The following is a 13,140-nucleotide window of genomic DNA, read 5'->3' as shown; positions in this document are numbered from 1 at the left end:
TTATAACTAATGATATCAAGTTTTTGTCATTCTCGTGAGTAATAAGATTCCAGGTGATGAACATTTCTCAAGCATGTTTATTGTAAATAAAGAGAAAAACGCACGGTTGCATACCATGTAAAAAAAAAAAATCAGATTAAGAAATTCCCTTTGGGAATTCATAAAAATGTTAAGCATTGATAAATATAATATATAGCAGTTTATATACGTCCCGAGGACTGCGCTTTACGAAAGAACTTTCGATTTGCAAAGTAACTGAAAATGCTCAGTCATTATTCAGTTCAACATGCTAGCTACCAAATGTTTGAACTTATATCAATACAACATACTTATATTATTGAAATATTTAAGATGTAAAGGTTTTGTATAAATTTTACTCGTTGGGGTCAATAAGACATGACTGTAAAGATATATTTTGTCGTAAGTTCTTTTGTTATCAAATGATCCGGATTGTTACGGCTTGTCCGTTCGGTTCTTTATTTTAGAAATAAAACAATATGGCGTCGATTCGTCGAAGTTGAAGTTGATCAACTTCATCAAGTGAAAAGAGTCAGATGCTCATTAACTTACAGTGTAATGCATTTCATTACAATGCAGAATTATTATTTTCAAATATATGCATATATATAAATATATATATTTTTTATTGTGTTTATATATTTTCTAAGGCAGTTACATTTCAGAATGAGAATGGAAAACATACCAAAGAATAATTTTCCTAAAATAAACATAAATAAAAAATTAAGAAAATCCCCATAACTTGAAACATTACTATTGACTCTCTACCCATTTTGTGGATTTTTTATTTGATTTTGTATGTCTGGGATGTAACGGAGCTAACATGTTTAAATCAACTTTATGAAGATGTACTGTATTTAATTCTTTAATATTGTAGGTTGGAACTGTTGGTGCTGAATACTGTCATGTAGATGGACACATGTCAACAGATAATGACTGAGATCTTTCTATGAAATAAGCTTCCTTAGATTTGGAGGCACAACTTCTCCAATATGGATAGTGAAGATGAACATGACCCCTCGGACAGTCATGGAACAATGTCCTCCATGACAGGATTCCTTTTTGGTAACATTGATGAGAAAGGTGACCTGACGGAGGATTTTCTAGATGAGGTAGGCAATGCCCATCGAGTAGGTTAAAGATAAAAATACAAATAAAGTAAACTCATGAAGAAAATTGAATAAATTATGATTGGTCCATCATAGGCTGGTGTTTAAAACATCTGGATGAATGAGTTGGTGAAAGTTGTATTTTTTATAAAGGAATCAAAAAGACATTTGGGATCCCTTAGTTCTCTTGGTGGTATTGGAGTAATGGTCAAGGAGATTACCGGGGATGAAGAAAATGACAGACAAGATGATGATGACAGTATGTCAGGTAAGTCCTCTGACATTCACAACAGACTGTCACTGTATCATTGTGACGTACACTGTTGATGACTTTTGACATACTGAAATTATGCACTAATTTTAAGTTTCTTCTCTTTGATATTTTTTATAAGAGGACTTTTCTGCGAAGTCTCCAACTGCAGTTGATTATTCTGACATAACAGAGGCAGTGGATGAAGAGACAGAGAGGGTGAAGGAAGCCATGCATGGTCTTCTTGTGCCTGCAAATGGTAACTCCCAGCTATTTGTCAATTATATAATGAATCTGCAAAAATCAAAACTGCTATCCGGTGGGGAAGAGATAAATTACATGAAAATTGACTCTATATTAAATACCAAGCAGCTAGTTTAAATGATTGAAATATTATGTATTTTTCTTTATCAAGAACAAAGATTTTGGCTAACATACTTATGTATGTCAGTCAATATATATGACAACTGATGATGTAAAGCTCTTCATTGGTCAATCTGTAGACTACAAGAATAAAGTAAATTTTTATGTGATGTTGCTGTATAACAAGCTCTATATGAGCTATATCTATGTATACAGCAGGTACAGAAGATGATGACTATGACGATGACGATGAGAAAGACCTCAAACTAATGCCACCTCCATCATTTGTACCAAAGGGAATTAAATCAGGTGATGGTAAATCGGAAAAATCCTCACCCCAGAGCAGTCCTGATAAAAGCAAGGCTAACACCCCCCTGGCTGCCATGTTACCCCAAGAGCTTAGTAACATTGATGTTGCAGCCCTGTTTCCAGAATTCAGACATGGGCAGGTGAGTAAAGAAAATAACATTGATCTTGTCATTAGTAATCTACACAGATAGATGGCTTTTTTCTATCCAAGTAAAAATTCTTCCATTTTCAGTGAATTTCATTATATGAATTTAGAATTATTTTTGAAGTGTCTTCTGTTCACAAATATATTTTTAATGTAGAAAAGGTAGATATTTTTTTAGTTAAAAAAAATTTTCAACTCTATTTTTTATAGGTATTAAGGTTTTCCAGATTGTTTAGACCTCAATATGTACACCACTTGTACAAAAGAAAGAAGAAAAAGAAACCATCTGATGAGGACAAAGATGGACAAAAGGAGGCGTTGGAAGAAGGTTTGGCAAAAACTAAATATTTGTCAGTAAAGTGACTTGAAACATGCAAAACTTAAATGCTGGTGTTTTTTCGTTGATTTTGTTTTTAGAGAAAAGAGCTAAACAAGAGGAGCATCACCTTTCACTGACTCCATTAGAAAGAGTTATTGCGGAGGCAGATAATTATAAGAAATCACAAGAAATAGCCCCGGAAGAGGAGAGTTCTACAAAGGAGCCAATTATTAGTGAAGATGAAGGAGAGTGGGAGGAGCCAATCAAACTCGACTTTGGAAGATTGCCAAAACCAGAGGAATGCCTGTCAGATGATGAGGTTATTATTCCTTGTCTTTTTTTTTGTCTTTTTTTTTTCCATTCTCACACAGATTGATTAATTAAAAGACCTGGACAGATAGTTGAGTAAATAAACCAACTATGATTTGGTGGTATCTTTATTTTTCAAGAATCTGAAAATATCATATGATTCTGTATGAGCTGAAGTCTTAAAATAAGATATCCAAACACACGCTTCATTGGCATGCAACTGTAAAATTGTTTAAAATTTACCAGAAGTTAAGACTATTAATTAAGTGATTGATGTGGGATAAATATTTGATTGTGTGACCCAGCATTTTGTCTATGTGCAACTGTGAAATTGTGTAATACTTTCCTTTTACTGTAACTTTTTTAAACTGATGTTAAATTTCCATTATACAAGACTGATATTTGTGATAGTTATTCATCATTTTTGAATGCTTGATGCTGTAGGAGGTGCTTCTAAAGCCGCTAGAGCATAAATCAGTGTCTGGAACCACCTCCAAGGGTAAGGAAGAGAGTGGGGGTGTGAAGATAGCACCGTGGCGATACGGCCCTGCCCAGTATTGGTACGATCTTCTGGGAGTCGACGAATCAGGGGAAAACTTTGACTATGGATTCAAGATGAAACCGGTGAGCTTAAGATTTTTATACATATAAAATTGGTAACATATTGTTTTGTATGTATCTGGATTTATAAGTAATTGAATTTGTACATATTCTGCAACAGAAAGAGGAAATAGAGACAGACAGAAAGGAACTGGAGAATATAAAGGTGAACCCCGAGACCTTTCTAATGGTCACTCAGCTGAACTGGGAGGATGATATAATCTGGAATGGAGAGGATGTGAAGCAGAAAATTCTACAGTCCCAGAAACAGAAGGCGTTGGCTGCAGGCTGGATCCCAAGTACTCAGTACAGGACAGCCACCATGTTCACCCAGCAAGGTAAACCAAGATCTTAATACATGGAACAGCATACTACTTGAATTCTTAACAAAAGTAGTTGTTGAAATTTATTTGCAAGTATGAATTTGCTTAAATTTTAACATCAGATTCTACCACAAATCACTTTTGATTCAGAAAAATTTAAATACAGATGGTAAAGAAATCTAAAAAATAAAAATGTAATCAGAGATTGTTCATGATTTCATTTCACTAGTCCATACTCCAGTCTCTGGAATGTCTCCCAAAATGGTTCCTAACTTTATGACTCCTGGTTTCTCCAAAACTCTCCCTGGGATCTCCCCTGTGTACAAGCCTGGACAAAATCAGTCAGGTAAGAAATCAGAGGAAGAAAGAAGGGGGAGGGTTCATAGCTAAGAATACCTTTCTCATACAGAATTATAAGTGGATGTGTTTGTGATTATTTTGTTGAAGGCTCAGACAGTCAGGACCAAAGTAAGGAAAAAGAGACCTGGTACTCTATATTCCCCATTGAGAATCAAGACCTTTTGTACAAGCGATGGGAAGATGACATCATCTGGGATGCTGAGGTAATTATACTGCCATGAGATGATTATGTATCTACACAGGCAATTCATGTACATGTAATATGAGATTTTCAAAATAGTTTGAGGTTTACCACATTCTATTTATGTAGAATATGGAGAAAATTCCCTCTCCCCCAGTGTTGACCCTGGACCCAAATGACGACAACATTATTCTGGAAATTCCCGAGGATAAAGATCCCAATGAAAAAACGACAGAACCAGTCAAAAAGGAGAAGGTAAAAGTAGACCATTGGTCTAAAAATGCATTCTCAGAAAATTCCCCAGAATATTTTCTTTGATATTTATCATTCATATATTTATTATGGCGTCGAGCGAAGCTCGAAAGCCATCTAGGGATCGTACGTCCACCGGAAGTGTAAGGAGCTGAACAACGCATGCTATCAATAAATCCGCGAAAATGAGTGCAAAGTTTTCTTTAGTATTTGAGAAATAAAAGAAGACTTGCTTCCATTTAGAACAGAACTGTACGTCAATATAACAAGTTGGCAGATAACAAATAGTTATAATGTCTTTGACAATATTCATATTTTATTGTAAACAATATGTCTTGGTTTCAGCGGATGAATACACTTCACACACTTGCGATAGTTAGGCCTACATACTCAATTTGTTTATAAAATATACCTGCCTGCAAAACAGATTATTTTGAATCCATATCGAATGTTGACTATGTACAAATGCTTGATCTTTTAGAAACAAAAAACTTCCTGCACAGAACTATATCAATCTAAGTAACTTTAAACCAACTAGCGTACTTTCACTTTTAACTGTAAACAATATGAATGGGGGCCTTCTTATATCTACCCCTGATCTTTTCGGTCCGGTCATTTGGACCCATAGGATTTTTGAATCAATTGATAATAAGAGACAGAGTTTTTATCAGCAATGTACAAAATATAGAATTAAATACAGTCATACTTTTAATACTAATTAATTCTATTTGAATAGAGAAAAAAAAATATCTACAATGTTTTAACTCCAAGAATATTTCTAATATGTAAACGGTGTGACCGTTGGACGGAGCGCAGATTTAACACAGTGCAGTTTGATTTTTGTATAATAAAATCTATTTAAATCGCACCAAGTAGGATCCGCCAGCATGGTTGCCTACTCAAATCATTTGTCAAAGTTAAACTAAACGTCGCGTGCTCAGTGTACATTATGACGTCATATTTCAGACGTAAAACGTTCAAGTTTTGTCTTCGGAAATAAGCGAAGAGAGTTACGTGATTCCGAATTTTTTTAAATTTCCTCTTTCATTGATCATCAATTTAATTCATATGAATGCCAATGTAATAAAATTGAATACTTTATTTAGAATCTAAAAGATCAGTTTCTTGACGTTAATGTAATTATTTTCCATCTGATAATTTGATAAGACATACGTAGAACAAGTCGTGTTTCTTGATTGAAGCACTTTTGAAACTTATCTGGTGCCCTTTTTAATTTCTTTTAATTTAAATTACCTTCTATTGAAACACTGGAACTTATTCAATCGAGTTCAAGGGCAATAAACATCGATAAGTACCAGTCAATCAATAATCGAACTAACTTTTTAAAAACAAAATGGCTGCCAATATGGCAGCAACCCAGGGCTGGAAGAAATTTTTTTTGGCCTAAGTACCCCTGATTCAACTTTTATTTTTTACTGATTTTCTTATATATACGTGTTACCATTAATCCTCGCTTCGCGAGGCGGGCTTTGCCCGCCTCTCGCTGCGCTCGGTATTAAAAATTTTAAGTAACATTCAAAACTTTTTAGGAATAAGGTGAGTCAATTTGTAATGAATTGAAATTTGATTAATTTTGTGATGAAAACATATTTTTTATTTATCTGAAAGTAGTCGACAGATGTATTTTGTCTAATATATTTGTTTTTAAAAAGGAAATATAATTGATACCAATTTTTAAATGAATGGTCAATAACCAAATTAAAATGGCTTTTGATAATAAAAGAGATCCCAGTTCATTTTGATATTTTTATTATTTTAGTTGACTGCATAAAATCTATATTAAATTTTATTTGTTTAAATTGACCGCCTGACTCAATTTAAAAAAAAAAATTATTTTCCAGCAAAACATTAAGAAAAGTTGGTCTCATGTTATTGTGCGTACATTTCTTAAGAGTTACAGAATCATAATTTGTTTAAGGATTTTTTTAATCAAGTGTATGTGTGATCAATGATGGAATACCATAATTTATTCTGACTTATTAAAAAAGTTGTTCAGCTTTGTACTCTTCAAATTAATTTGAACTCGACGCCATTGTGGCCCTTCAGGCCTTTGATTTAGTATCATTATTTTTGACCAAAGGTTTTGAGAAAAATTTGGATAAACTTATTTTTTTGTTACACCATAGTTGTTATTGAATGTATTTTAAACATATTTTTAATTTTTTATTAATTGACACTTCCAGGCTGAGGTGAAAAAATCCAAACTGCTTCTTGGGAAGGCTGGCATCATCAAAGATGATGGTGAAGAAGAAGAGGTATAGTATAGCAGCCATTTATTTATGGTTTAATTTATACATGCTGGTATTTACATTACACAAACATGAAATTTATTTAGACAAAGATAACATTCCTTTCATTGTAACATTATTCCTTGAATTACACTTTGTAATACAGGACCAAGGCCCTAACATGCAGAGTAAAGATCCATTCAACTTGTCCAACGATGAGTTCTACAACCCCAAGTTAATGGAAGGAGCTGTCAAAGGGGGGATAGGAACCAGTCTCATTCAGGTATGGCAACCAGTGTATGAAGAAGAACCAATGTAGTCATTAAATTTTGGACAGTTTATTTCTTGTAATAAAGGGTTTACATGTACCTTGTGCTTGTTTGAGGTTTATTGTCTTTTTCTGTGTATTTAGCCAAGGCTCAGCTCAGTAATCCTCAGTTGCTTACTGCATTTACTGAGTTTCTCTGTGTACTAAGTTTCTATGTGTTATTTATAGCATTCCACCCCAGCCCTTGAGCTGAGGCAGCCCTTCTTCCCCACACACATGGGCCCTATGAAGCTGAGGAGCTTCCACCGCCCTCAACTCAAGAAGTATTCCCATGGCCCCATGTCTACGTTCAGTCCTCATCAAGTCCTTCCACTCCTCAAACAGATTAAGAGGAAAGCCAGGGTAATTATAATCATTTAACCTGTAATATTTTATAAATATGTACATTTAATTACTGTTTACTCATGTACAGTATACCAAAGATGCTGTACATAATCATCTATTATGGTTGACCATATTTATAGAAAAATAGCACAAATCTTTACACTCGCGACAAAATTGTCCCATGAAAAATGTAAAGATTATATTTACCCATTGTTTTGAATATTTACATGTTAGCATATATTTGACTGCATTCACTAATAAAAATTAAATTGTGTAAACAGTTGAGGGAACAGGAGAGGCTGGCCTTTGGCGGGGGAGACATTTTCTTTATGAGGACCCCCCAGGACTTGTCAGGGATGGACGGGGAACTCATTATGGCCGAGTACTCTGAGGAGTATCCTCCCCTACTGATGCAAGTCGGCATGGCAACAAAGATCAAGAATTATTATAAAAGAGTAAGTCAAATATCTCACTATAATGTTTTTAAATTGATAGATGAGAAAGGGGAAAGGCCCATGATTTATATTTCCTGGTATATAACTGATTAAGTTTGAAAGCATGTTTGAATGATAACGGATATAGATTTCTCTTTCCATATAGATTTAAAGATGAAATATTTATATGCATTTGCATCAATGTTTGTTTTCTTCTGTGTTAAAGAAACCAGGAAAGGATTCCCAGCCACCTGCCTACAAGTATGGGGAGCTGTCCTACGCCCACACCTCTCCATTCCTTGGAACCCTCGTGCCTGGAAACTCCATCCAGGCATTTGAGAATAACATGTTTAGAGCTCCCATTTATGAACACAAAGTTCCAGATACTGATTTCCTTATCATCAGAAATAGACAAAAGTAAGATCAATTACATCTGAAGTAGTCGAGAGAAAGTTGAAACTAAAAGATAAGCAGATATTTAACCACATTTAGTGCTGTATATTGTTTGTAATTCAAAGAACTTGTTGCTTTTCAGTTTCTTTATAAGAGATGTAAACACTATCTATACAGTGGGTCAGGAGTGCCCGATGTTTGAAGTACCTGGACCAAACTCCAAACGGGCCAACAATTTTATTCGTGATTTTCTACAGGTATTATACAGCAATGTAATGTACAATGTTATAGTTAAAATATTCAGTATTTGTTTACTGTTCCAGTGAAAGTTGTTTATTATCTACCTATATGTGCTTGGTTTTGTAGGTCTTTATATATCGACTATTCTGGAAGAGCAAAGACAATCCGAGGAGAATCAAAATGGACGACATTAAGAAAGCTTTCCCTAACCACTCAGAAAGCAGTATCAGAAAGAGGCTGAAACTGTGTGCAGATTTTAAGAGAACAGGTTAGTTAAATAAAAAGACCAGCTTGATACATTCTTGTATCTGTAGCTACTGTAGCTAAACTCAAAAATGAAATTTCTGTTAATAACTTGGTGATCTCATCGTAATCAACAGGAATGGACTCTAACTGGTGGGTCGTGAAGCCAGACTTCCGTCTGCCGACAGAGGAGGAAATGAGAGCCATGGTGTCCCCTGAGCAGTGCTGTGGGTACTTCAGCATGTTGGCCGCGGAACAGAGGCTCAAGGTTAGGGTCAGAGTGAAGCTGTAGTAGAAGGCTGTATCATAGAGACGCAAACATTGTAATGACTGGTTGTTGTTTGTTTGTAGGACGCTGGTTATGGGGAGAAGTCATTATTTGCTCCAGAAGATGATAATGAAGAGGATACACAGTCCAAGATAGAAGATGAGGTAAATGAGAAAAACCAAATGGTTGGCATACTGATATCAGCAATCAAAATATTCACCTTTAACCCCTTTAACTGGTAAAATGCCAAAACTTGTAGGTGAAAACTGCCCCCTGGAACACCACTAGAGCTTACATCAGTGCTGTGAAAGGGAAGTGTTTACTGGATTTGAATGGTCCGGCTGATCCCACTGGCTGTGGGGAGGGGTTCTCCTATGTTAAGGTCCCCAATAAACCACAGCCCAAGGAGGAGGGTAAAGAACAGACCCCTCAGAAAAAGACTGTGACGGGCACAGATGCTGATCTAAGGAAACTCAGTCTGAAGGACGCCAAGCAGCTACTTAGAAAGTTCCAAGTTCCAGACTCAGAGGTAAGTGCAGGGTCAGCAGCTATAAACCATACTTAAGTCTGAGAATTTTCTCAAGTTGTTTAATGGTGGGGATTTTATGAATATTCTTGGCTGAGTAGTTATCAATAGTTAAGAATTGTTTTGAGAATTCTCAAAGAGCAGCTAGCCCCACAATCTTTCATGAAATTCGAAATTCAAGACCTTAAAAAATAGGCCAAAATTAAAGGTAAGACCTCAAGTTTGAGGCTGGGAATTGAGTTGAGGAATTCTTTTGAGGTAGGACCAGACCCAGATATTATAAAATTTAGCAGTTCTCTCTTTGTATAGAAATATAAATTGTTTTACTCTTAAGAATTGACATTGTGTATAACAGATAAAGAAGCTATCTAGATGGGAGGTTATTGATGTGGTTAGAACTATGTCAACAGAGCAAGCCAAGGCCGGTCAGGAGGGGAAAGGTAAGGAAGGATCATGTTATGGAAATTTCTAGGACAGATTTCATTGAAGAGATAGGAAATTAAGAAAGTACTTTTCATACACAGCTGGAATGAGTAAGTTTGCAAGAGGAAACAGATTCTCAGTAGCAGAACATCAAGAAAGGTATAGAGAAGAATGCCAGAGAATATTTGATCTTCAGAACAGGTAAAGTCATATTTCATGTCTTTTGTAAGTGTAAGGTGAAAACTTGCTTCTCTTATGTCCTGTATTAAATGCAGGAGTATTTTAGAAAAAAATGGTGTCTCATCTGTTATATTGAAAGAATTTATCATACTGTTCCTGGAAAGGAATGTTTCCCATCACTTCTGAATAAGATAACACATTTTAATTTTAAATTCTCTAGAGTCCTTGCATCAGAGGAAGTGTTATCCACAGATGAAGGGTCCAGCTCAGACAACGACTCTGACTTTGAGGAAATGGGGAAAAATCTGGAGAGTATGCTGTCCAATAAGAAGACCAGCTCCCAGGTGAGAGTTTCACTAATGGTACTGTACATGTAGATCAAGTTGTACAGGGCGTACAGATTCTCTGCATGTAATCACATACAGATATACAGTAAGAGTATGACTATATCATGTTGATGTTTTGTACACAGTTGTCTCACGAGAAGGAGGAAGCCGAGAGAAGAGAGCTCCAGAAGATGTTGATGGGCGATGACGGGAAGGACAAGGGAGATAAATCCAGCAAGTCCAAGTCCAAGGATGACGACTCCGGACCTGCAGTATGAAACGTCTTAGAATTATATATCATAAAACATTACACCAGATATCTGATACTGTAGAATCATCATTGTTCATGGGGAACCAATGTTCCTGGCTTTTGTGGATAACCCTTGCCCACGAATTTATATCCCAGGAATGTATATGCAAGCATTTGTTCAATACTTATTTAAATAATCCCAAACTTGCTACCAATGAAATTATGTCCCCACAAACCTGGAAAATTTTGGCTGCCCATGAACATTGACCCCCGCGAATAAAAATGATTCCACAGTAGCTGACTTAAAGGATTGAAATTTTAAAATGTGACAAGGCCTCAAAGATTTAAGGCAGTATTTGTGTGTTTTTATAGGTTGGAAGAAAACTTAAGATCACTAGAACATTTAAGGATGACAATGGGTCGACGTACACAAGAACAGAGTGGGTGGTAAAGCCAGCGGTCATCGATACCTACGTCAGAATCAGGGAGAAGAAGGACCTCTCCTTCATGTTAGTACCCATTCTGTGGACGTGTGGTGGGGTCAAGGGGGTGGAAAACCATTTCTGCTTGCTCTGTTAGATTGGCAATACATTAACCTATCTAATTTATGTTTGTAGAAAATCTTTTGCATTGATTGATGAGCAGCTGAAGGAAGAAATGAGAAGAGAGAAGAGAAGGTTAGTGTAGGAATATTGAGTGGGTTTTGTAAAGTTACAGTCAATGTACATAAAGATTGTTGGATTCATCGACACTTCATGTAGATTATATGATATTTGTCGTAACTGTATGTTTCCTGTTACATACATTAAGTTACTTTTGTACAAAGTTACATGTTGTTGTATCAGATTACAAGAGAGGCTGAGAAGAATCAAGAGGAATGAGGAGAAAGCCCAGCTGGCCCCACCCCCAACCAAAAAGAAGAAAAAGCAGGAAACTCCATTCAATAGCAAGGTAGAATAGGACTCGATAAATGGGTCTTTTACTGTCTTATACATTTGTGAATAAATCTGATTTTAAGAAATGGCATTTCTTAAGTCTATATAAATCAATTTTAAGAGTAAGTTATATAAACTATGGGCTTTATGAAACTGGTTTCAGATATGAAAATCTGCTGATAACCTTAGTTGAGTCTCTTTGACTACTACAATTATTTTTAGTTATATAAATTATGGGGCTTAATCAAACTTGCCTGAAATATTTTGTGTGACAGTTGAAGTGTGGTGCCTGTGGACAGATCGGTCACATGAGGACAAACAAGGAGTGTCCTATGTACAACAAGTCGGGTCCCAGCGCCGCACCCGTACAGGTCGCCATGACGGAGGAGCAGGAGGAGGAAGAGGAGAAGAGTCTCCTCCAAAACGATGACCTCATCAAGGTCGAGGGCACCCGCGTCATGTTCTCAAAGAACCTAGTTGAACAGTGAGTCATGTCTTCTAATACTGTATATTATAGATTCTTATCTCTTATATACATTTCTGATGTGGGCATTTTCTGTTAAACTTGATTCATACCCAAGGGTTTTGAATGCTGCATATCGGTGAATTTTTGTTAGACTCTGCAAAGGTTGGCTTTTGTGGTGAAAAGTTTAATTGTTTACATTTCCAACAATTACCGGTTTCGTCTTTAGTTTAAATTCTGAAAGTTTGTAAAAATGATCTAACTCCTTTTCAAATGAAGTTTGCCAACATTTTGTTAATACCTATTGTATGTTTTGACCATTATTTTGTCTATTTCAAGTGCTGAACAAGTGAAGAGGAAATCACTGGTACTTAAATTCCCTAAACAAGTCACCAAAGCTGAAAAGAAGAAGAGATTTGGATCTGTTATTCACTGTGATTATTTAAAGGTGAGATGAATTGTGCAATTTTGAAGATTAAATGATTACAATACAATAGTGTTAGCGATTAATTAAAAAAATAAACAGTTAATGAGAGATTTAAACTGCAATTTTATTGAATCTTAGAAACCCAAGCAAACTTCCAACAGAAGGAGAACAGACCCAGTTGTTACACTGTCCAGCATATTTGAGAACATTCTGAATGAGATGAGAGACCTACCCAATGTAAGTTTATAATAGGTCTGCTAATGAGATATCTACCAGTGTAAATAATACAGGTATGCAAAGAGATGAGAAATGTAATATGAAACATGTCGCAATGAGATGAAAAGTTACTCAATGTAATATAAGTCTTAAGGTGATGGTCCATACCACCCTTTGAAAATATACAGCCTACAGATTTCTACCAAACTTCACATAACTATAACTAAGTATATGTGCTTTCAATATAAGTGTAAATTTTTAGGTCAACCGGGCCTCATTTTGTTCGGGCAGTTACTAAAAATAGACATTGTCTCGTGAATTTACGTCTAGGCCATATTAAAACTATTAAGTGATTAATTTTAAAACTTTGGAGTTTA

The 13,140-nt window shown here is 35.6% G+C and overlaps 1 protein-coding gene across 1 annotated transcript in view; it reads left to right on the top strand.

Moving 5' to 3' along the window:
• The first annotated feature begins 529 nt into the window (after positions 1-529).
• The window catches only part of LOC128192971 (transcription initiation factor TFIID subunit 1-like), a 31,148-nt gene continuing 18,537 nt past the window's right edge, over positions 530-13,140 (top strand). The window contains exons 1-32 of the mRNA XM_052866114.1: positions 530-573; positions 896-1,130; positions 1,281-1,395; positions 1,520-1,636; positions 1,957-2,189; positions 2,405-2,522; positions 2,612-2,832; positions 3,267-3,446; positions 3,544-3,760; positions 3,975-4,091; positions 4,193-4,308; positions 4,416-4,541; positions 6,743-6,814; positions 6,954-7,070; positions 7,284-7,457; positions 7,721-7,894; positions 8,100-8,290; positions 8,409-8,523; positions 8,633-8,774; positions 8,887-9,017; positions 9,101-9,181; positions 9,277-9,546; positions 9,899-9,983; positions 10,068-10,167; positions 10,367-10,490; positions 10,619-10,744; positions 11,095-11,231; positions 11,340-11,399; positions 11,568-11,673; positions 11,933-12,141; positions 12,460-12,568; positions 12,686-12,784. Of these exons, the coding sequence (XP_052722074.1) occupies positions 1,011-1,130; positions 1,281-1,395; positions 1,520-1,636; positions 1,957-2,189; positions 2,405-2,522; positions 2,612-2,832; positions 3,267-3,446; positions 3,544-3,760; positions 3,975-4,091; positions 4,193-4,308; positions 4,416-4,541; positions 6,743-6,814; positions 6,954-7,070; positions 7,284-7,457; positions 7,721-7,894; positions 8,100-8,290; positions 8,409-8,523; positions 8,633-8,774; positions 8,887-9,017; positions 9,101-9,181; positions 9,277-9,546; positions 9,899-9,983; positions 10,068-10,167; positions 10,367-10,490; positions 10,619-10,744; positions 11,095-11,231; positions 11,340-11,399; positions 11,568-11,673; positions 11,933-12,141; positions 12,460-12,568; positions 12,686-12,784 (4,302 nt within the window). The 5' untranslated portion in view covers positions 530-573; positions 896-1,010. The remainder of the gene's footprint in view (positions 574-895; positions 1,131-1,280; positions 1,396-1,519; positions 1,637-1,956; positions 2,190-2,404; positions 2,523-2,611; positions 2,833-3,266; positions 3,447-3,543; positions 3,761-3,974; positions 4,092-4,192; positions 4,309-4,415; positions 4,542-6,742; positions 6,815-6,953; positions 7,071-7,283; positions 7,458-7,720; positions 7,895-8,099; positions 8,291-8,408; positions 8,524-8,632; positions 8,775-8,886; positions 9,018-9,100; positions 9,182-9,276; positions 9,547-9,898; positions 9,984-10,067; positions 10,168-10,366; positions 10,491-10,618; positions 10,745-11,094; positions 11,232-11,339; positions 11,400-11,567; positions 11,674-11,932; positions 12,142-12,459; positions 12,569-12,685; positions 12,785-13,140) is intronic.

The sequence above is a fragment of the Crassostrea angulata genome, chromosome 7, assembly GCF_025612915.1.
Source record: "Crassostrea angulata isolate pt1a10 chromosome 7, ASM2561291v2, whole genome shotgun sequence".
NCBI classification, from domain to species: domain Eukaryota; kingdom Metazoa; phylum Mollusca; class Bivalvia; order Ostreida; family Ostreidae; genus Magallana; species Magallana angulata.
Note: the sequence above shows the minus strand (reverse complement) of the source record. Positions and strands in the feature narration are given on the sequence as shown.